Source organism: Phascolarctos cinereus, unplaced genomic scaffold, assembly GCF_003287225.1.
Source record: "Phascolarctos cinereus isolate Bilbo 61053 unplaced genomic scaffold, phaCin_HiC Scaffold_726;HRSCAF=1367, whole genome shotgun sequence".
In the NCBI taxonomy this organism is placed as follows: Eukaryota; Metazoa; Chordata; class Mammalia; order Diprotodontia; family Phascolarctidae; genus Phascolarctos; species Phascolarctos cinereus.
In genome coordinates this window covers 214,217,034-214,241,812 of record NW_027556098.1, presented here as the reverse complement: position 1 = coordinate 214,241,812, position 24,779 = coordinate 214,217,034, and the positions used below count along the sequence as shown (strand labels likewise).

The 24,779-nt window shown below is 34.3% G+C and overlaps 1 protein-coding gene across 1 annotated transcript in view; it reads right to left on the bottom strand.

Moving 5' to 3' along the window:
• Window positions 1–68: 68 nt before the first annotated feature.
• GPR155 (G protein-coupled receptor 155) overlaps window positions 69–24,779 on the bottom strand; it is a 49,010-nt gene continuing 24,299 nt past the window's right edge. The window contains 9 exon segments of the mRNA XM_020990995.2: window positions 69–2,155; window positions 4,126–4,263; window positions 6,222–6,286; window positions 8,677–8,772; window positions 9,609–9,742; window positions 13,951–14,055; window positions 21,951–22,164; window positions 23,245–23,335; window positions 23,431–23,515. Coding sequence (XP_020846654.2) covers window positions 1,855–2,155; window positions 4,126–4,263; window positions 6,222–6,286; window positions 8,677–8,772; window positions 9,609–9,742; window positions 13,951–14,055; window positions 21,951–22,164; window positions 23,245–23,335; window positions 23,431–23,515 — 1,229 coding nt within the window. The 3' untranslated portion in view covers window positions 69–1,854.

Below are 24,779 nucleotides of genomic sequence, written 5' to 3'. Positions count from 1 at the left end.
CTTATGTATTTTTTGCACTATTCAAATAAGTCAAAAAATTATAAGAAAAACATTTTCTGCAACACAAATTAAAAGAGCTATTTTATTGATAAACTTGCTATATTATTGAGGTCACAGGTACAAAGATATTTTCATTTGATAAAACTGGCATATCCTTAATTCTAAAAATATTTTAACATAACAAAAGTACTCTGTTAACCAAACTTGCAGATCCTAATGATCAACAGTTTTCTGTCAGTACTTTCTGTGCTAAAAGATGCAGTTTTCTGCTTCCCTTTAAGAAAATGTATGCAGTAACTTGTGCAGAGATAAAACAATTGATTCTTAACTTAAATTTGAGATGCTTACTAAGCATGTAAGTTGGCATCTCAAATACTGCAATTGTAAATCAGTTCTTCCTAGCATAAGTTATATTTAAGCTTAAAATCAAGACAAACTTCAGAGCATTAGAACAGTCACAATTAGAATGTAAAAAACTAAGGTTTCCTTGCCAAGGTGAATCTAATTGGCAAAACAAACTGCTCTACTACCCCCAAAACATAATTAAAATAAATGTCACAGCAAAGTGTTTAGATTTACTCTTAAATACACTAGGGTTTTCCTATTTTTTTTTAAAACATACAGATTTTAAAAGATAGTAAAATGAGTCCTATTCACCTTAAAAAAGAAAAAAGGATCCAAGCAGAAAATAGAACTGTCTCATTCAAATGAAAGTTAGATGCAATTAAATATAAAGAAACTAAACATTTTAAGTTAAATCAGCAGAGGGGCTAAGTATTTAGCATAAGGGTTTGTTAGTAAACAGGGCTTAAAAAGTAAGACAAATTGGGTACAACATATTCCAGACACTTTTAAAAAGTGACTGTTAAAACTTATGAAATAAATAAAGCACACTGAACATCAAGTAACTCAAAGATAACATGATCACCTTTTTCTCTCCATCTTTTTTCCACCAATTTCAAACTAGGAATAATATTTTGTAACTGCACACAGCATGAATAACTTAAATTTGTAGATGCTTAGGAATCAGCATGCCAAAAATTAAATTCTAAAATTTATAGCAGCATATTAGATTTATCTTCAAAAATAGTATGACATTATGTAAAAAGCTTTCACTTTTATCTTTGTATCCCCAGTGCATGGCAATGTGCACGGCACATAAGAGACACATGATAAATAATTGCTGACATGAACCACTTCTTTCCTCTTTTAATTTCTCTAAACAGTGGTTTAGTGTGGTTCACATGAGATGTGCAAAAATTTTCTGAACTGGGATGTGCAAAGTTAGATACATCAGTCAACAATTATGATAGCAATTTTGTTGGTGTGATGTAAGTTAAACTATTCTAATCATAACATGCACAACAAAAGTTAGAGACTAGACTGTATTTTAACTTCTGTTATGGATTTGTGGAGATTATCCCCTACCATCTGATGGAAAAGCAAGAATAAGCATACTTTAAAAAGATAAATTCATTGTGTTGCCAGTTTGAATAAGCACCATTTGTCAAGAAATTGTGTGGTGGTGGAGAAATGAAGAATTAGGAAGTCCTCTTAATAAAACGATTTTCAAAGTCTCTCCATGAAGTGCAGTTGGTAAGTGCAAAGTATACATAATCATGAGATTCATTTACTGCTCAATATCCAACTGCAAAATTCAGCAATTTAGAGTAGTGGCTTATTTGGTTATTAAAATTATATTACATAATTACATGCAAATCAATCATTAACAATTTCTGTCCAAACTGATGATTATTATATTCAACAGGAGCTCTCTAATAATAATGATACTGTAGGGGGGAAATTGTTCTTCGGTTTGATAAAGATTCCTTCTGTGTTTTAGGTCCACATATTTTAGTTTTGGGGGGAAAGTGAGGTAGGGGATGAGTGCTCAATTTCTACCTGTCTCTCCTGTGAGGATGCACCTGAATTAGTGCCTAGAGGACTTTCTGTGGGACTGTCCTGAAGAAATCGGTAAAACAAATATTCATCCCGAAATTCATATTCATTGGTAATGTGCTGGACAACTCCTCCTTGTACCAGCCTGTCTCCATACAGCACTGCTTCACCACGGTCAGAGGCAAGGCCAACTTCAATTAGCCAGTTCACCAGGTCACAGCCACAGAAAGTTCCAGTAGAGGTCTTTGCACCACACCTGTATGTCAAAGGAATGATTCACCCATATGTTCTGTAAATCTGCTATCAGCACTGCACAACAGGGGACAGGCAAGGAAAAATGGGAAAACAAGCAAAGACAGCATGATAGTTGGTATGTAAAAAAGTATGGTGGAAAAGAAACCATTTTGGATATTAATGGTTTGTTAAACTGTAAAAATCATTTAAAAATATGATAATTATGTTCATGAAAATAGTTAAAACTTAATACATGGAAAGCTATACACAAAAGTGACATACTACAAATGTGTGTTTAAATCATTATACAATAGCATCAACTTTTCTAATAGCTTTGTTACAGACTACTATACTACATAAAGTTTAATAAAATTTGTCCAATTATAAAAATACCAAATGTTTTAATTAATACTGTAAATTATAGTAAATCAAGAATTGCTTTTCAAGTAATATATTTAATCAGACTCTTAAAACCTGTCTTACTAAAACAATGAGATTAAAAAAATGTACTTGGTATGACACCTTTGATTATTTCAAATGCATTCCTAATACAAATGCATGGTTCCTCATGTCTCAGCAAACAAAGTTTATGGCAACAAGAAGAAAAGAACCAAATGAACCTGTAAATTTTAATAGAAGCACGTAATGGACGTGAAGTACACTCAATAAAAGCATCAGTCAAGCAAAAGAACTGTTACAGAGCAAAAAAAGGAGGCAGCAATCAAAGATCAAGGTGAGATGAGGAAAGCAGGTAATGAAAAAGAATACATTTAATTACATGAGTAGACTATTTAAGAAGTCATACAAAAATCACAAAACACTAATATGCATTTAAACATTTTCTCAAGTAATATCATAATTAACCTAAAATGTTATTTCAGGTACATATAAGATATAATACACCTTAATTTGTAAACAAAATTTCAGGCAGCTCAAATGTGAGACTAATGCCCTGAACAATATGTGGTTGAACATCCATTCTTACTGTCAATTTTAAATAGGCAATTAAAATCTAGTATGATTCCTGACACTCATTCAATAAAACATATGTCTGCTGATGACTGTGCAATGACATCTCAGGTACCCTTACAACTGGACAAAGGTCACTATTAAATAATGAGGTATGTACCCTGGAAAGGGTATAGTGGAGCAGAGAGGGTTTACCATCACCCAACAGCCATATAGCTCAACAGTCCTAAAAAGCAGCAACAGCACTATGGTTCCCTTTCTACTTCAGAACTTGTATAAAGGTGTCAAATGAAATTTTCTTCTAAAAATTTCACAAAGCCAATTTTCTCAACCTTTTGAATTGCTGAAGGAAACTATTCATAAGTGTTATTTTTAAATGATTTTGCCAGTCTAGATATCTACCTCTCATAAAGGAAAACTGTCATGTGGTTTCTAATACTGGTCTTTGATTATCTGCTTTTTCACTTTCCCCATTACATAATTTAAAAAATGTTCATGGCAACATATTTATCCTTTATATTTCAATATCAGAGGCTAAGATCAATTAATTGGTTTTCATGGATATTATTTAGATACCACAGACTAAAGACTAGGACTTGAGGTGAGAAATAGAGTAGCTGGTGTCAGGACTGTCATAGTTTTGAAAATATTTTTCAATAAAAAGTCACATCAACAGGAGAATATGAAAAAAAATTGTTTCTAAATTCAAAGTCTTTAAACTTTTCTGAGAAGCAATAATAACTAATGTCCCTCAATTCTAATATCCTCATGTCTTGGTTCTCAGATCATGTTTCTATACTTAATGTGAGACACTAAAGTCAGCAGGTTTTCAAAACTATCTAAATAAAGACGGTCTAGGTATGTTATAGAGGTTTTGTTTAAGGGATAATCCATCTCTCACATGTACTGGCCCATGACATTTTTAGTTAACATGCACAAGTCAATGATATTATTTAATCCGAAAGGTGTGTCCAACATTTAATATTTTAGTTAACAGGGATCTCTGTATAGGCATTTGCCCACCTTCTTTCCTTGACGATGCTTCGGACACAGAGATCACGATGATAATGAACAAACTGTTGACAGGTCATTCTGATCTCCTCAGGAACAGGTGATGATCCATTTTCTGCTGTTTCTTTATTATTCCACAGGAATTCAAATCTGAAAATCAAAATTGAAGAAGAGGCTATGTGTAATGAAAGACAGAAAACACAAACATGGGACCTATTCTCCCATTAAAACATGCTTGTTCAATAGCAGTTGTCACCCACCTGGCATATCCATGTCATTCTTAAGACAGAAGCAATGATAAATCTGACAACACTGACATTTTATTCCTTAAATTCATAAGACAAATTTGGCATATTTGTGATTTGTCAAATTCCATTCTCCTTAGGATATTTTAAAAATAGTCTTTACAGAGAACAAAGACTTTACTTCAGCATTTTTACACAATGGCAGATTTCCTGTGTATCTCGAATGTAGAACTACTGTGTGCAAGTCATTCCAGACTTGTGGTCTATTTATTCTTTAATCTGATTGATAATGAACAGAGAACTAAATCTCTTGTTAATGACTAAAGTTCAATGATTAGTTTATTATTCCATTTCTACATCATAGGACCACTCTGACTGTTCTTTAGTTAAGACTAAGTGGAGATCTCACTGCAGGAAGAGGCAAGATGGTAGAACAAAGAAGAACTCAGCTGAGCTCTTCCAAACTCCCCTCCGAACAAGTCTAAAATAACACCTCAAACCAAATTCTGGAGTGGCAGAACCAACAGAAAGCTGGATAAAACAATTTTGCGGCCCAAGAGAATTTGGGAGGTCAGCAGGAAAGTCTGTCCCACTGCAGTAGTGGTTGGGCCTGGAAGGTAGCATAGACCATGCGGTGCAGGTCATGCCAGCTTGCCCTCTCAAGGATGGGGGGAGGAAGGGAAGGAGGAAGAGAATCTGGGACTCAAAATCTAAAAAAAAATTAATGCTGAAAAATTTTGTTTGCATGTAATTGAGGGGAAAAAAAGACTAAATGGGGACTCAGAACCTAATGCTAGATCTTAAAACCTGATCATGGCTTTTCTGGCTTCCTATATTACTTGGCTCCAATCTCACCATCTGCAAGGAGCCTCCCTTCCCACTCCTTATGCCCTCTCTGTGAGATTAGATTACCCTCGACTTATGATATATATATATATATATATAGATAGATAGATAGATAGATAGATAGATATCTATATATATCTATCTATATATAGATAGATATATATCTATATCTATATATCTTATATGTACATTTCTTCTGCATGTTGTCTCCCCCATTACAATGTGAGCTCCACAAGGGTAGAGACCACGATTTTCTTTCTTTGTGTCCTCAGCACTTAGCACAGTGCCCGACAAGGAATGAACACTTACTTGCTGACTGATTAAAGTCGCCACTCTTAAGCATTTGTGAAATCTATAATATGTCCAGCGTCTTTATTATGTAGTGCCTTGGGAAGGGGAACTCTTAACATTTCTACTTTTTACTAATACGCCTAATAATGTCCAATGCCACTCCATTCCCCATAATGGGAGTTTTCCTATTTATTAACTTCCAAACAAAAACATGATCTAAACTCAGTGCTTATAGTATTTGTAGAAAAGTGTCCATAACTAAAAGGTCGATGCTTTAGCAATCTTTGTAGAAAATGGTAGAATCCAAAATTTAGAAAAGCAGAATGAGTTTTTTCTTGAGGAAAAAAAAGTCAAATGTGCAAGAATCTAAATTGCTCTTGCTGAGGAAGAGATATGCTATAGAAATAGCTATGACAGATGAGAAAGCCTCTTTGCTATCTTAAGAACATATCTTTAAGCATATTTTAAAACTGCATTTTAAATTCAGTAATAGTTTTTTTAAAATATCCAATAGTTCTTTTTAAAATGGAAATAATACTGGATTTACAATGGTTCCTTCAGTACCTTATCTGTGGTTATTTACTACAAATATATGAAGCAGCAGATGATATTGTTACCATGATAATCAGTTTCTGCCAGTAGGTATTACGGGCCTAAAAACGGTATCTTAAGGGAATATCTTTACTATTGACTTTATTAAAATACATACTTAAAAATTGAGTTTACCTTCTTTTGAAGGGCAGAATGATAAAATGTTTGTCTAACCCAAAGATTCCAAAGGAAATAAAACCCTGTGTGTGGGGGAAACATATAGACATATGTTACATACTTAGAAGCTAGAAATAAAATTTCAAGCAAAAAAAAAAAAGTTAAGGAAGCCACTGACATTCACTCCAGTAATCAAAAAACAACACTTAAAAAGTAAGCAAAAAGGCAGTTTTTAAAGTTCTAGGCCCTCAAACAAGAACATTTTGCTGCTTGCTTGTTCTAGGTACCTGGTCTTGCCAATTTGGCTAACAGTCTTTGTGTCATTCCTCTAGAAGAAACCAGAGGTTGAGGAAAGGAAGAGACTTGTTCTCTATGTAGTATTCTTGTTACTCTTCTCTGTAGTGGGGAGCAGAGACTGGTGAACAAGCTGAGTCAGATAGGACTGGGAAGATATTTAGTAGTTTCTACCTCAACCTTAGAGCCCTTCGCTACTGGGAGGGAAAACATGTAGTAGAAGTAATTGTTTCAAATCAATGTCTGACTTTTGGACGCTGTAAATTTTTACTTTTTCATGGACCTGATCCCTACCTTGCACCTCTATTATGTAATGTTGTGCATTTATCCAGGAATTCATGTTTCCCCTAAATAATATATGCTTTCACAACACATTTTCAGAATTATCTGCATGCTGGTATAAAAGCCACTACATAGAAAATGGTGCTAGCAACAACTAAAACATATGAAACATTTCCATGTAGTGCAAACTATGAGTTACATAAACTTTATGTGGGGTAGAAATTGTTTTACAGATAACTCTGGCTTATTCAGACTAATGGACAGTGGAAATAAGATAATCCAAAACAAAAGGAAAGCAAAAAAATAATTTATATTGAGCCCTAAAGTATATCACTATCCTAATTACATCTTAAAATGGTCTCAAATAAAACAGTAAAGTAATAACATGAATCTCTGACTTATCCAACCTATCTTTTTGCATGTTTATGAAATATTACTCACCTTCACTAATTCTACAGTCCAGCCAAACTGGTCTTCTTGTTGTTCTTCATGCACAGTTATCTGGAAGGCATCCCCTAGCTTCTTTTTACCCTATACTTACTTTGTAAAATAAGTGTGTATGTGTGTGTGTGTGTGTATACATATAAGTATATATTACATATACATTTATATAGTACATGTACATATATTTATGTATTACGTATATATAATATATATATAATATATATAATATATATATAATATATATATATATATTCACATACACACACACATGCATACATACCTCATACATATCTATCTAAAAATGTTTTCCCCTCTTCTTTCCCCTGGTAGAATATAAGATCCTTGGGAGGGTGTTGTTTCACTTTGTCTTTGTATTCTCAGTGCCTGGCACACATTAGGAGCATAATAAATGCTTGTTGACTAAGTTCAACTTTCCCTTGAACCTCACTCTTATTAGGTTCCTCCTTCAAAGCATTAGCCTGAATGTAGAGCTTCCCTCTCAAACTTTTCATGAAATATGAGATGAGTTCCAAAACGGGTTTTCCTAATGTCTACAGGTTGCATATAATGTCAAATCAAATAAATAAAAAAGAACATGATATCTAAAAGTATTAAATCAGAGTATATGTTAATTGCTCCACTAATAAATGCTTATTGATTAAAATTCTATTTTGTTAGGCTGTAATAATGGCATACATGCTCTTGTAGGTTTACCTAAACTTCAAGTATGAGTACAGTGATGGACTTCATGTTTGTTAAATAAAGACAAGCCTGGCTAAGTTCAAAGAGGCTCATGACCAAGCTGCCCAAAGATGATTAATTTTTCTAACATAACAATTTATGGAAATTGTTTGCTAAAGCACAGAAAGGACCTGGAATGTGTACTTAAGAAGGGAGTACCCACATCAATAAAATCATGTCTCCCTGAAATACTGGAGATATATTAAACTGTCAATAAATTTTAAAGTAACATTTGACAAATATATACTATATACAGGGTCTCCCCAAGTCTTGGTGTGATTTTAAGCTGTTAAAGCCTAATTATGTATTTAGAACTTTTCTGCTCAGGAATTATTAAGGATACTATTAAATAATTTTCTTTATTTTATGTGTAGCTATAAAAGACCTTTTATTTGCCAAAGCTAACCTAATTATGATAAAGTTCAAATAGATCATGAGGTTCTGTGCCTCTGTTTCCATGACCATTCTTGCTTTCAAAATGAAAAAAGAAGATGAATTCAATATATCTGGTTGAAATATTCAGAACACAACCTGGTAACTTCGGTTAAAATAATAATACATTTTTCTATTCACAGACAGGCATATCTCTCATTGACACATAACACAGCTGATCAAACAGAACACACACACACACACACACACACGCAGGCACACACATGTGTGTGCATACCTACATACACATAAAGGTTCCTTTGAAATTCCTAGTAAATACCTGTCCAAAATTGAATACAGCACAAAAAAACTGTAATTCAACATACAGTCTTCCAGGTTCTTGGTTGAATAGCCACCACAAACAACTGGAAAGATTCTACAAAGAAATAATAAAAAATATTTTCAAATAAAGAAAGCTATTCATTTTACCTATCAGAATACAGTTACAATTAAACAAATGCTTTAAATCTAAAACTATTTAATGCCTGAAAAGGAAAACTAAAGGGCAAACCACTATGAGAATACATAAACTTTGTCTTTCTAGAAAGAGGCTGACATATCCTTCTGAGAGATGTCATTTATATAGATGTCTATTCTAATAATTCTAATAATTATTCTAATTAATTCATAAGACGTCAGTACTGCTGCCTGGTGTAAAATAGGGCAGATTTTTAAAATTAGCACTTCATGATGCAAAAATCAGATTATCAAATCTGTAGCAGTTGCTACCATTCTACAAAAAGTGAGGCTCAGAAGTATTAGAAAGATTCCTCTATGTTCATTTTATTCATCGCCACATCTGTATCTCAGAAAAGTAGCTATGTTGGAAAGAGCTCTTGAAAAGGAGTAGTAGAGTCTGTCCATTAAGGTCAGCTAACGATTAGAAATTAGTAGCTCTTAAAAATAGTTAATTTTTACCTATGACAAAGAGTGATTAATAGAAAAACTCAGATTTTTTTCAAATTCTAGGTTCAAGGTAAATGGAAAAATATTATCCAGGCAGGATACAAAATTTTTTTTTTCAGAAATAGGACAGTAACTGTAAAATGAGATACTAATTTTTTCCCCCTTTTAAAGAAGATTAGAGATTTAAGATTCTATATGGCCTACTACCATTTGTAGAAGTAACTAAGCTTTCTTAGTTGGCCAAATGCAATTTTTACAAAGCACTTAAGGGAAAGGACCTCAAATAAAAGTAAAAGAAATATTTACAGCAAGTAAGCCGACAATAAGTAGTAAACACAGCAACACATGTCTAGCCAGTTGTTTGTCTCCAATCTGTAGAAGTTGTTCTTCCTGAGCTAATATGCAGCTCTGAGAATTACACTGACTCACACAATGCTCACCTAGAAAACATTAAGAATAATTTGTAATCAGAGCTTTTTAAAGGGATTTAAATTTGTTTAATGGCTAAGCAAACTGTCACACATACAATTACAACCCAGAGCCATAATGGGTTATATTATAAGAGCTCTGTAGAAGAGTCTTTCCTTCACACTGCAAAGCAAGAACAGATTCCTTACTTCCTCCCAAGAAATTACATCTGAAAAGTTATAAAGTACTTGCATTACTTATACTACTACTTAACAGTATAATTCTAAGATAATCAAAAAAAAGGTAGACCTCAAATTGAGAATTCCTATATTTCACTCTTAATTAATGTAATGTTTTACACACACACATATATACACACACACACACACACACATGTTGTATGGCCTCTTGAGAAAGGCTTCATACTTCTCAGTCTGGCTGCTATAAAATTAATATAAATTACAATAATTAATAGTGTATATATTGAGTGCTTTAAAATTTTTATTCAATCAAAATTCAACTGACAAACTGCATTAAAGATTTTTAAAGAATTGAGGCACTATATGAAAAAATGATGACAACCACATTTCTTTTAGCTTAGGTTCACTACAGCTTACCCTCACTAGTAAATCACCAGCTTTTGCTGTCTAATTTGCTACTCTATGGCAGTTAAAGGAAGAAACTTTCACAAAACAGATTTTTATACTAACACAGTATGACATTAAAGATCAGTCCTCACATGGTGAGAGCAATGATATCTGATAAAAGATTCTGGAGAGAGATGACCACTAGTGGATGAATTTTCTGATACAGCAACCTGTGGTAACCATGTACTACAGCCTAAGGGAGCTAGGATCTATCCTTAAAATGGAAGCAACCACACTGACAAAACCCCATAGGTTTGAAGTCAGTATTGAATACAACAAAAACAGCAGTTCATGCTTATGTAATGCTGTAAAAGTTGCAAAGAGTTTTCTACATAACAACTGTGTAGATCACCAGGACTCTGGGAGGAGGTTACCAGTGAAGGAGAAATTATTAAAGACCAGGCCCTGGAGGCAAAGAACAGGCAAGCAGGAAACTGAGATGACGTTCTGAGGATGTTATCTACCTCATACGCACAAAGGACCCGTTTGTGTGGAAGAATGCCAAGTTAAACTGCTTTAGGGATTGTAAAAAAGAGAATAGCTGAAGAAAAGGTTGGTCCCTTGTTTAGACAGATGCATGAGGTCCTTGGCATAAAAAGTTAATGAATATAACCCCAAGCCTTAAAAGAGAGAGTGGTGTGTGCCTGTGCACGCGCACATGTATGTATATGTGTAAGGTTAGCCCTTTGGAAAGATGACTAGTATTAAATTTTCAGTCTACACCAGCAGGTGGCAGCAGAAAAGACAGGAAAAAATACCTCAGCATGAGAACATATGGAATATTTTACATGTAAATTTTTTTTTTACAATTGTACATCTGTTTCATGTATATAGAACATTTTTTTTGGTTCCTTTGCCCAAATCATGTTAAGTCAGCATATGGAGCAGAAAACCTACTCAAAACACATATACATAACAATTCAATGGCTTTAAATAATCTGAAATAGGGATGCGAGATAAATACATGGCTGAATTTTAATCTCTAAGGCAAAAAAGTCAGTCCTTTTAACAATACTCAGCTTGTATGGAAAAAATATTTTTTAAAAAGACATGTATATAATAAAAATCTGCAAAATAGCTTCCATTTACCTTCTAAGTCAAAACAATTTTAAAAAATGGTCCTTCGGACAAAAATGCCTTGGTTTTTAGTTTGAAGTGAAAAGAAAGAGAATATTTCTTCTGTGCAATACTTGTTATATGACAGATATTTAAAAAATTAACTAATGAATTCAAGGCAATTTAGCAGGTTATTAAGGTCCACATTTTGTATTTTTTTGGGGGGAGGGAAAGAGATAGGAAGAGGGAAATAGGTCATTAAGCATGAAAATAAATAGTAATTAGTCTTCTGAGGTAGCATGATATAGTAGATAGACTCGGAATCATGTAGACCTAGGTTCAAATCCTGTGTCAGACAATAGTTGTGTAGTCCTGGGCAAGAGAGTTAACTTCACTGGGCCTTATTTCCCATATCAGTAAAATGACGGAACTGGATGTTATGACCTCTAAAGTCCCTTCCAGCTTTAAATCTAGATGGCTAAAAAATAAGCCCTTCTTTTCCAATACACAAATCAAAACTGTACTTAGTACTAGGATTATTCTAATAGGAACAATTTTGAAAATAAAAATTCAGTCTAAAGATATGAACTAACAGTTCTCAAAAAGAAATATTAAAGTTATTAATAATCATATGAACAGATGCTCCAAATTATTAACAAGAGATATACAAATCAAAACCGTTAAGGTTTTATCTCATTCCCTACAAATAAGCAAAGATGACAAAAGTTGGGAACAGTTAGTGTTGGAAGGGTTGTGGAAAGATAGGCACATTAGTACATTGTTGGTGGAGCTATGAATCAGTATAACCATTTTGGAAAACATTTTGAAATTATGTAAATAAAGTGCTAAAATGTCTATACTCTTTGACCCAAAGATTCCATCACTGGGCTTAAACTCCAAGGAGAGGTCATTAAAAAGAGAAAAGTTCCCATGTACACCAAAATATTTGTAATAATACTTCTTTTTTGTGGCAACAAAGAATTGGAAACAAAGTAGATGCCCACTGATTGGGGAAAGGCTTTTAGGGGATAGTTTTCAATTCTTTTTTTTTTTTTTTTGAGAATTGTTCATTCATTATCTTTTGACCACATTTTTATTTATTTTCAAAGCTGTGGTACTTTAATGTAATGGAATATTACTGTGCTGTAAGAAATGATGAATGTGACTTGAAACATACGAAGTGATGCAAAATGAAGTAAGCAGAGTCAAGAAAACAATATACCCAATGACTACAGTGATAAAAATAGAGACAACTACCTCAAAAAAAAAATCAAAAGTTAATATTATAAAATTATAAAGAACAAACATAGCTTAAAAGAAGAGATATGAGAAGATACCATCCCTTGGCGGGGCAGGAGGTCTGCAATTATTGTATGTTGCACATATTTTCAGATTTTTTTGATGTATTGATCTGTTATGCTGGTTTTTTCCCTCCTCTCTTTTGCCTTTTAAAAAACATTATTTGTTTAAGTGAAGTGATGGCTCTTAGAGTTGAGAGGGAGGGATACTGAGCACATGGTGATGTTAAAAAAAGCCATTAACAACTTATCTTTTTAAGAAAAAAAATATACAAAATGAATGATTAATGATCTTATAAAAATTCCGTACAAGTTCCATTGTAGTATAGTGGATAGAAAGCCAGCTTTGGGGTCAGGAAGCTGTTGTTTATTTGTTTTAGTCATGTCTGACTCTCCATGACCTATTTTGGGGTTTTCTTGGCAAAGATACTGGAGTGATTTGCCATTTATTTCTCAAGCTCATTACAGATGAGGAAACTGAGGCAAACAGGGTTATGTGATTTGCCCAGGGTCACATAGTGTATGAGGCCAGATTTATTTTTGTTTTTTATTTTTAAAAAATTTCTGAACTTAAGAAATAAAACAAGTATTTCCGTAACAAAGAAGAATAGGCAAAAAAAAAGGATTAAACCTGAAACTGCAGATCTATTAGGTACAACTTGCTATTCCTTTTAAATATACAACAAAGTTAGTATATGGCAGTTCTTTCTCTGGATGTACATAGAATCTTTCTTCATAGGACCTTTGTAATTAATTTGGCTATTTATAATATTCAGAATGCCTTGGTCTGTCAAGGTTGTTCTTAAAACAATATTGCTGTTACTGTATACAATGTTTTCTTGGTTCTGCTCATTTCACTCTTCATTATTTCATGCAAATTTTGCCATGTTTTTCTACAATCACTGGGCTCATCATTTCTTACAGCAAAGTAGTATTCTATGACAAACACATACAACACAATTTGTTTAGCCATTCCCCAACTGATGGGCATCCCTGCAATTTCCAGTTCTTTGCCACCACAAAGAGAGCTGCTATAAAAATATATGTGAGTGATATGTGTCTAAGGCTGGATTTGAACTGAAGTCCTCCTGACTCCAGGTCCGGTGCTCTATCTACTGTGCCACCTAGCTGTCCCTACTGGAAACTTACTTTTGCTAACACCAACAGAAATTTTATATAGTTACTTTAAATCATAACAATGTGAAACTATCTCCTTTGAAAATCCTTAGCCTAATTTACCTGTCCCCAAGGAAGGAGTTAGAGTTTCACCCAGACTGGTATTTGCTATTGGGTCGACTGCAGAATGGCACAATTCACCATTGCCTACTGAACATGAACAGGAGCCTGAAAAAAAAAAGTCAGGTCAGAGGTCTAATACTTACAAAACTCCAAAGTTCATGAGGTGATTTAACTTTTCAGAGAAGATTTTTCTATGTTGTGTCAAAATGGTCTTGAATCATCTTTTCTAAAAAGTATCCAAACATAGATAAGGATGTATACATAAATTTCATAATGTTTCCAAAAAGCTCTCCCATTGCATTTAATTTTGTCAAAGTAACTAGAATGGAAATTTCAGAATTTGCTCCAAATCTCTCTCAAATACAATTTTCATTCTGCCACTCTTCTCAGAAATCTGTTCTCTCTCCTTAAGAATTAAAATCAAGGGTCTTAAATCTGTTTTGTCATGGATTCCTTTTGTAGACTGGTGAAGCGTAGAGACTGCTTAGGATAATATTTTTAAATAAATGAAGGATTTGTTATGTTTCTGTTATAGATTAGTGGGAAAAAAGAGGTTGTTTTTTCCCATCCAAGTTTACAGACCCTCTGAAATTTGCTGACTCGAGATTAAGAAGCCCTACTTGGCTTTCAAAACTCTTAAAACCGGACCTATTCTTATCTGCTCACCCTTATTTCTCACTCTTCAACACAAACTCTTCATTCCAGGAAGGGTGGTCTTTTTAATGTCCCTCTATATGGCATGCTCAGCATAGTGTCATGTAAAAAAACACTGAGCCTGAAGTCAAATCTGAATTCATGTTTTACCTCATACATTTACTAGCTATTGTGACCAAAAGCAATCATAAGCTTTCTGAACTCTCAGTTTTCTCATCTGTTAAATGAAACTAAAAAGATTTGTACTACCTATATCTCTCGTGGTTTTTGTGAGGAAAGAGCTTTATAAATCTATTCCATTATATAAATAATTGTTATTTGAAAAGCAGCATGGTGTAGTGGAAAAAATACCAGACTTGGAGTCTGGAGACCTAGGTTTCACTGAACCCTGGCCCCACCACTTGTGTGACTGTGGGCAAATTACTCAACTTGTCTGAGCTTCAGTTTCATATGTAAAGATAATTTTTGCAATGAAGTAATTCAGAGTCACTATGAGACAGACACTTGGAAAACTCAGTTCTGTATAAATGTGAATTTGTGGGGTTTGTATTTTTTCCCTTGCTTAAAATACCTGAAACTTTGTCCCTCTACTCCAGGATTCATTTATTTCCACATTTTCAGAACACATACAGTATAGACTATATATCATTTTGTACTTGACTGTTCTCTAATTATTCCCTAAACTCAAATTTTGTCTCTCTAACCAGACTCACTAAAAGGGATTTTAGTTGATACTTCTCTTGTATCTTCCACAGCACTTGGCAGTGATAGCCTTCAATAAAACACTTATTTGCTTTCCATGTCTAAAATATGAATGATAAAATCAGTGTTAAATGTTAAATGATTTCCTTTAAATTAAGTTTTACAGAAAAATTATACAGTTTTGAAAATGATTCTGAAGGTGGCATAAAGAAGTCAACACTGAAAGAGGCAATGCATAACTTTTGTTCCTCAAAATGTCTACTAAGCAGCACGCTATATGTCCCCTTTGTGAGAATTTGGCACATTTCCAGATGTGGTTTTTCTTAGAATTAAAAATTTACCAACAGCATTACCTTAGCAACAAATCATGTAAATGTCAGTGTTCAAATACCGAACACACTGTATCCTAAAATTCAGGGTCCATGGCATCCAAAGGAGCTTTTGACAATGGGTACTATAACGTTCATAAACTATGACCCTAAGGGAAAAAAAGATTCTGGAGTATTGTTTTCTTTAATGTCCAATTCTAATAGAAAAAAAAAGTTAAATTAGCACCATGGAAAAGGCAGTCCTCTCCTCTGCCTTAAAGTAAGCAAAGTAATAAATAACTAAAGGTAAATAATTTTGAAATTATCTCCAAAGGTATCCCTTTCAGTGCTTTGTTACCCTGGCATAATAATAATAGTGATACTAACTAGTACCTGCATAGTGCTTTAAAGTTTCCAAAGAATTTTATAAATATTATCTCACTTAAGTTTTTTCCTGACAACATATACAATTTATTCTAATTTGTATCATATTCATTTAGATCTTAACTTCCTCTAGTAAACTGTAAACTCATTAAGGGCAAGTCTTGTCTTTTCTCACCTGTAAACCTTCCTCAGCACCTATTGAGCCATGCTCAATATAAATGCCTGCTGACAGCAGCTCTCTAGAGTTTTAAGTTCACTGCTTCAGTGCTGGTTCACAAGCCAACTTGTCAGCACTTTTTCCAAAAACAAAATTCTTATTATGCTTGAAGATAGTGGTAATCAAATCACCCATTAGCCTCCTATTCTTTGACTTAGCCTGCAATTTAAGGGTCTTCTTAGCTTTAAATTATCTTTAAGGCTTTCCTTAGGCTTAAATTATCTTTTCCAGCATTATTTTATATTCTTCCTTTGTTACATACTTCCTGCCAAAGTAGACTATTAGTTGTTTCTCAATCTCATCCTGAACTCTTCTGCCTCTGTTCATACTTAAAATACATCCCTTTTTCTTCATCTCTACTTATTGAAACCCCACTTTTCATTTCAGGTTTGGCCCAAGTGCCACCTTCACCAAGGGTCCTCACCTCAGCTAAAAGAGAGATTTCTCACTCCTCAAATCTTCTCAGAGCTCTCTGTCTGATCTTTCCTCTACTTCGATCATCTTCTGCCTGATCAAGGCTAAGAGGGGTTTTGGCCCTCCTGACCTGGACTAAGAAATCCTATATCAGGCTGTCCTGATTAAGAGATCCTAAAATTTAGCCGATCCCAGATCCATGCTTTTACCTCAGTTATTTTCAGACTCACACTACTTTCTACCAACACTAATCAAAACAATAAATGCCCCATTGTTCCACTCACCAAAACACTCTGGGTACTACTTTACCTATAAGTGCTGTCTCCACCCCTACCCCACCTTAGATGCAAGCAGCTGGAGGGCAGAGAATTTTCTACTTTTCTATTTATATTCCTAGCTTAGTTTAGCATCTGGCAAATAGCAAGCATTTAATAAACGCCTTTTCACTCATCCATTTGTCCCTCTTAGAAGGTGAGCTCTTAGAGGAAAAGGACAGTTATTTTACACCTTTGTACTCCCAGGGCCTAGCACACAATCTTTTGTAGATAGCAGACATAACAAAGGTTGCTGAACTGAATTTAGTTTCTGTCAGAGCTCTCAATTTCACTTCACACTTGTAATAAACATCAACACGGAAATGAGACAATCCTGTTGGCTTACCTACAGTAAAGGGACTGGGAAACAGTAAATGAAATGTTTGGGAATACTTCTTGTGGGTGTTCAATCAAGGAATCCAGGTTGGATACCTAAGTGACACAAATTCATGCTAATTACTAATACTTACCAGATCAGCCTAGATTAGAGGTAAGGAGGAAAGAAATTATAGAATCTCAGAATTAGCAGAGATAGAAATCACAGACCAACACAGCTGCCTTTTTTGGGGAAAGGAATTAGCATTTATATAGAGCCTACTATGAGCCAGGCACCATGCTAAGATCTTTACAAATATTATCTCATTTGTATAATCTGCAATAAATATTATTTCATTTGATCCTCACAATCTTGGGAGCTAGGTACTATTATTAACCCCATTTTATAGTTGAGAAAATGAGGCAGACAGAGGTTAAGTGACTTGTTCACAGTCACACAGCCAGTAACTATCTGATGCCAAATCTGAACTCAGGTCTTCCTGACTCTAGGTCTAATGCTCTATACACTACACTACCTAGTTGCCTCCTAAAAAAAGGAAGGAAGAAAACAAGCATTTATTAAGTGCCTACTCTGTGTCAGGCACTACACTAAACACTTTACAAATATTATATCATTTACATAATTTCCAAGTATGCAAAACTATACATTATTTCACTTGATCCCTAAGATAATCCTAGAAGGTACAGATATCATCAGCCCTACTTTACAGATGAAGAAACTGCTGTTAATGTTGATTTGTCAGAGCTAATGCATGATTTTAGGAAAGGCACTATGGCAGCCTTTCAGACGTGAAAGGTTGTCATGAAAAAGAGAGTGAGACAGAGGAACCACTGGTTTGGGGCTGAGGTACCAGTTCTGAATCCCAGGCCTGTATCTACTGCCTGTATGATCACTGGTGAGTCATATCACTTCTCGGGGGTTCAATCTCCAGCTCTGTAAAGTGAAGAAGGTCAGATGGAATCACTGTGATGGTCTCTTTCATTGTGAAATTCTATAAAGAAATTCTTGATAGAGGAATAAGTACCACCACCAGATGGCATTTACAAGAGGGCTGCCTTCCTCCTCAACATCACTATCTGGCCCATTGCCAAAAGTACACAAGCAAGCAGGAACTCAATCACCTGGGAGAGACTCTACAGAGAGGAAGCAGCTTCCAGTAGAAAAACAGACTAGACAATCTCTCAGGTCCCTGGAAGGTAAAAAATTATATATGGTTCAATACTATGTTTAAATATACTTACATTTAATTATAATGGCACACATTATATGCAATACTGAATTTTTTTGAGTGGACCCAGGATGGTATACTTTGCTCCCAAAATTAGTTGAGTTTTATTTTATCAGCAATGTTCAGTCATTTCAGTTGTCCTGACTCTCTGTGACCCCATTTGGGGTTTTCTTGGCAAAGACACTAGAGTGGTTTGCTATTTCCTTCTCCAGTTCATTTTACAGATGAGGAAAATGAGGCAAAAAGGGTTAAGTGCCTTGCCCAGGGTCACAAAGCTAGTAAGTGTCAGAGGTCAAATCTAAATTCTCAGGAAGATGAATCTTCCTAACTCCAGGCCTGGCACTATCTACTGTCCATCTAGCTGCCCCTTTTATCTGCAACAATTTTACCAAAGCTTTCCTGGAAATAGTTAGTAAAGATTTACCTGGATGTTCCTTATTATAAATCAAATGCTTTAGCTTTCTAAAAATTTAAGTAAACTGTATTTTTTAAAAATTGAATTAGCCTCCTTTCCAGGGAAAATTCACTTGTTTGGGTCAGAAATAACATACTTATATACAATATGGCCAAACAAAAAAGCAATTTAAGAGAATTTACAGTTTGAGCTTTCTGAACAGATTTTTATCAATGATCTATTGCAGAGATAATGAACTCCTTAGCCAGGGTTGCCTGAACCAGATTAATATATAACTGGGACATGGAAAAAAATGCTCCAAATCACCAATAATAACAGAAATACAAATTAAACCAATTCTGAGGTTCCACTGTCATATTGACAAAAAGGGAAATGACAAATACAAGTAATGCTGGTGGAGCTGTGAATTGATACAAGCATTCTAGAAAGCAATTTGGATTCCCCCCCCCCACCACACACACACCAAATCACTCAATTTTGACCCAGGAATTATTACTTCCAGGTCTGAAAAGATCAAAGAAAGGGGAAAAAGACTAGTATGTACAAAAATATTTATACCAGTTCTTTTTTGTTATAGCAAAGAACTGGAAACAAAGGGGATATCTATCAATTGGAGGATGGCTGAACAAATAGTTCATGAATGGTTTGTGGTTTATGAATATTGTTGCTTTATGAGAAATGATGACAGGAATCATTTCTGAGAAACTTGAAAATACTTGTATGAACTGGAGCAGAGCAAAGTGAGCAAAGTCAAGAGAACGATGTTGCACAAATAATGCTAAATGATTTTAAAATTCTGATTGTTTGCAAGAGTCTAAACGACTGATGAAGAAGCATGTCGCCTACCTTCTGACAGAGAGGTGACGCATGCAAGGTGCATCCAATGACACTTTTCAAATATAGTCAATGGTAGAATTTATTTTGCTTCACTATGCATAATTACAAATTTATTTATTAGTATTCATTACTATGCATAAAATATTTTATTTTTCTTTGTTAAAAATATTTTTGGAGGGGAGATGAGATGGGAGAGAGAACTAGCAATAGGGTTGTTTAATGAAAATGAAAAGAGGGTGACTGAAGTATTTTTTAAATTCACAAGAAAACACAAACAGGACAACTTTTAAAGTTACATGTTTAAGTTACATACTTAAAAGGAAAAGGAAGTTGTACATCACACAGATTCAGAGTTGCCTATGCAATCTATCTTAGTTTGTACACGGAAATGCTCATTTTATTTAGTGTTTGTTAAATTTAGAGTAAAAATTTTAAATTAAAGACAAGAAAGGAAAAATATTTTCTCAATGCCCTCTAAAGGGCAACTGTGAATTAAAAGAACCTGTAACACTTTCATAAGTTCAAGAGCAGAAGTGAAGCAGATATGCCTAGTACAAGAGTGGTGTGGAGCAGAAGGTGAGTATCTAGCAGAAAACAGGTTTATGAGGTACAGACTATTCCTGAAAGGACCAAGGAAATTAGATCCTGCAGTTCAGAGTCATAAATGGCTATTTGGGCATATGGATTTTCTTTACTCATAGCATTTCCTCGTAGGTTTTTGTAAGCAGGTGCCTACTCTTTCACATGATATGCTGGTGGGAGAATGTAACCCAGGACAATGAGATTTTGATTATTATTGCATTTGCCTTATACTGAATAACTATCATAATTATTCTTGCTTTTGCCTTATCATTAAGTAAATATTTTATGTTTAAAAACTATATGTGTATATATACACATATATACACACACACACATACATGACACAGAGAAACTGAATTGGGGAATGTTTAACAAAATGAATAAAAATATAATTCAACACAGATAATGGTAATTTGTGGCTTTCTAACTCAATAGGCCTGCACAGATCCATTTTCATTTGAGTTTTACACCACTAATCTATTACATTAATTATTTGCACAGCTAGGTGGTACAGTGGATAGAGCTAGTGGACTTGGGAGTCAGGAAGATCTGAATTAAAATCCCACTTTAGATCTGTAATAGCTGTGTGACCCTGGGCAAGTCACTTGTCCTCTGTCTCAGTTTCTCTGTAAAAAGGGAATAATAACAGGCCCTACCTCCCAGGATTGTTGTAAAGATAAAGGAGGATAATATCTGTAAAAGAACTTTGCAAATCTTAAAATATTATATAATGCTAGCTATTATTAAGATTTTCTGAGCAACAAGATTATCTCCTCTCCCCATCTTTTTAATATTTCTATTAATCTCTATCAAGTCATCTGAAATGCAGATGCAATATGAAAAATATTAATAATATAAGGCATTTTTCTTAAACACTTCCTACAACGATGCCAAAATACTTAATAAACAGTGAAGTCTTATCTCACTTAATCCCTTTCTTTTCCTTTCCTCTTCCCTATGAAAATCTCATTTTACACAAGGCTGCCAAATGGGTGGTTTTTCTTCCCCTCTTCTTTCTTTCTCTTTTCAAAAGATAGAGAAGGGAAAATACCTTCCTTCTTCTCTCATATCTTTTTACATCTCTTTTCTGGAGTGATATGTTTTATGTTTATGATATCTTTATATTCTCTAATGAATATATAAAAATAGCATTCCAATTCTGCATTCCTGATATGTATACAATAAAGCTAATCTCAATCTGGACTAATATTGATAAACAGATACTATTTTATTAGTTAGGAATTATACTTCTATTGTCAATTGAAATAATTTTTATACAGACTTCTTTGACTTATTTCAGTCACTACTGTTGTCCAAAAGATAATGTAGTTGAATTTTCTAAGCATACGTGGATTTCATTTAGACCCACTCTCAGACAATGTATTTTTCAGAATGTAAATTCCAACTCTTAAAGTTAACAAATGATTTTCCACAAGAACTATAAGCAGCATACCAATTACTTTGCTTAGTTGTTTCCTAATTACATTGGTCCAAGTTCCCCACATGATGAATAAATACCTAGAATACTCAAGTCAAGTCAGTTAGGGCCCTTTAAAACAAAGCATTTATTAAAGTATAAAGACATAAACACTGACTTAAATGACATACTTCTTTCTAGAGTAGAACTTGTATACGGTTCTGGTTCATTTGTTGGCACTGGACTTTCCTCAACAGCAGTCCTTTCAGCCTCCCCTGTTTTGCTGTTCTGAGAACGACGATCCAATCCCTCGTAATTCCCCTCCTGTGTACTCTGGTTCATACACATCAGTGATACGCCTGATATCAATATGCTACAAAACAGGGTGACTGCTGTGGTGATCATCTGTCAGAGTCAGAAAAAGGAGTTATGATATTCTTTTCACAATAATATTAACAATCTTAGTACGTTAAGACACAAAAACAAGTTCAAAATTAAATACTTATTCATGGTTCAAAATGACTTAGAATTTCCTTTTATGAATGAATAAAAGATTTTTGTTTAACTGGTTCAAAGCATAACATTTATGCTCTTCTGCTTTTCATTGTGGTGATTCAAATGTTTTATTGGTATACTCTTTTATCAAATAGGTATTTAAAAACATTGACTGATGAAGTTTCCTGTCACACACCCACACCCCCCCCCCACCCAAGTTATTTGGCAACCCACCTATTCCCTCTTTCAGGATGGTTTCTTCAATACTGCAGACCTACCTTCTGAAAGAATAACACCTATTCACTCAGAAGGCACACAATTTGGTAGTCTTTCAGTCCCTCAATTCTTTTACATAGCCTGCTTTCCTCTTTCCTCTACAGGATTCGCCAAGCCCACTTTTACATGGGCTCTATTTCTCTACTTTCAAGCACCTTTCTCTTCCAAAAATTTTTATCTTTTAAATTCTTACCTAAAAATGACTTAAGACTCAAGAAATTTGTTTTGTTACTGTTTAACTGTTGATGGCTTTACACAGATTATATTTAAAACATACACCCATTTAAGAGAATTAAATAATTGTTCAAGCACTGGAGAACCTCAGCTAAAAACATTTATACAAATGCAAAGTATTCATGATACTTGTTTTGACTAATGTAAGTGATAGATGCTAATTAAAGTATAATTTACTTAATTCATCTGAGATGGCTAAAGTTGTTTATATTAAATGCTGTCAGCATTTTTAAGGATTGTAGGATCATAAATTGAGAGCTGAAAGGGACCTTAAAGATCACTGTATGTATTCCCTCATTTTACAGATGAAGAAACTGAGCCCTAGAGAGGTTTGGTAACTTGCCTACAGTTACACAGGTAGCATATGTTTCAGGTGGTATCTGACCCCAGTTCTTCTCTCCCCAGGTTGTATGAGGTTTTCGATCGTAAATTGGAAGATATTCATAAGATGCAAAGATTTTTCTTAAATACTCCTCTTACCTGATCTTTCCCATAAAAAAAGGCAGAATCAATGCTATCACCATTATGTTTTCCAGCTATCAAAAGAACACCCACGAGAAGAGCAGGAATGCTGCAAGACCAAGAGGAAAGAGACAGAAAAGAGGCATTTGAATAGCAATTGTGTATATGAAAAGGTATTAAGCAGAAAGAAAGCCACCAACTCACCCCCATCCAGATATAATGATAATTCCTACAGGAATTTGTATTGTCTCTTTCTTCTTCAACAGAAACAAAGAAATTGATAGAAGGCCTATGAACAAGATGTTTCAAAAAATGAAAATTTGTCAACTATGTGGCAATTAGTAGAAAAACAAAGCAAGTATGAACACTGATTAAAACCACTTTTCAGTTAGACCAAGAGAAGTAGTAAGCTGTAAAATGAGCTTACATTTTAGCATTCTGCTTTTTGACAACTTTCAGTACACAAAACAACTGCAACTAAAAATTAAACACTACCGAGTAAAGCAGTGCAGTTTTAAAATCCAAAAATGCCATGGTATAAAACGTAAGAAGCTTTTAATTACAGTTGCTTTACTACAAACTTGATTCTGAAACTATGTCATTCAAAGTCACCAGGACAGGTGATGTCCTATTATCCCTGGAGAATAGTGATCAGAGATGGTATAAAAGGGATTTTTGGTTTAGGCAGGTTTGGATTAGATGACCTTTGAGGTACCTTTTACCTTCAAGATATGCATTTCACAGGCTGTATCCCAAAGAGATCATACAAATGGGAAAAGGACCCACATGTACAAAAACACTTATAGTAGCGCTTTTTGTGGTGTCAAAGAATTGGAAATTGAGAGGATGCCCATCAATTGGAGAATGGCTGAACAAGTTGTGGTATACGAATGTAATGGAACACTACTGTGCTATAAGAAATGATGAGCAGGCAGACTTCAGAAAAACCTGGAAAGTCTTGTATGGTCTGATGCTGAGTGAAGTGAGCAGAACCAGGAGAACATTGTACATAGTAACAGCCACGTTGTGAGATGACTAATATTGACAGACTTAATCCTTCCCAGTAACACAAAGGCCTCATGATGGAAAATGCTATCCACATCTAAAGAAAGAACTATGGAGTTTGAATGCAGATCAAAGCATAGTATTTGCTATTTTTTTTTCTTCTGTTGTGTTTTGCTTCCTTTTTCTGGTGGTTCCTCCTATTGGTTCTAATTGTTATTTACAACATCACTAATGTGAAAATTTGTTTAATAGGAATGTATATGTATATAGCCTATATCAGATTGTGCTCGATCTTGGGGAGGGAGGTGGAGAAAAATTTAAAGCTCTAAAGCTTATGGAAGTGATTGCCGACAAAGCAAAATAAATTAATAATTAAAAAAAAGACTTATATGAACTGATGCAAAGTGAAATGAGCAAACCCAAGAGAACATTGTACACAACAACAGAAATATCCTATGATGATCTACTGTGAATAACAGCTATTCTCAGCAATACAATGATCTAAGACAATTCTGAATTATGAAAGGTGCTATCCATCCCCAGAGAAA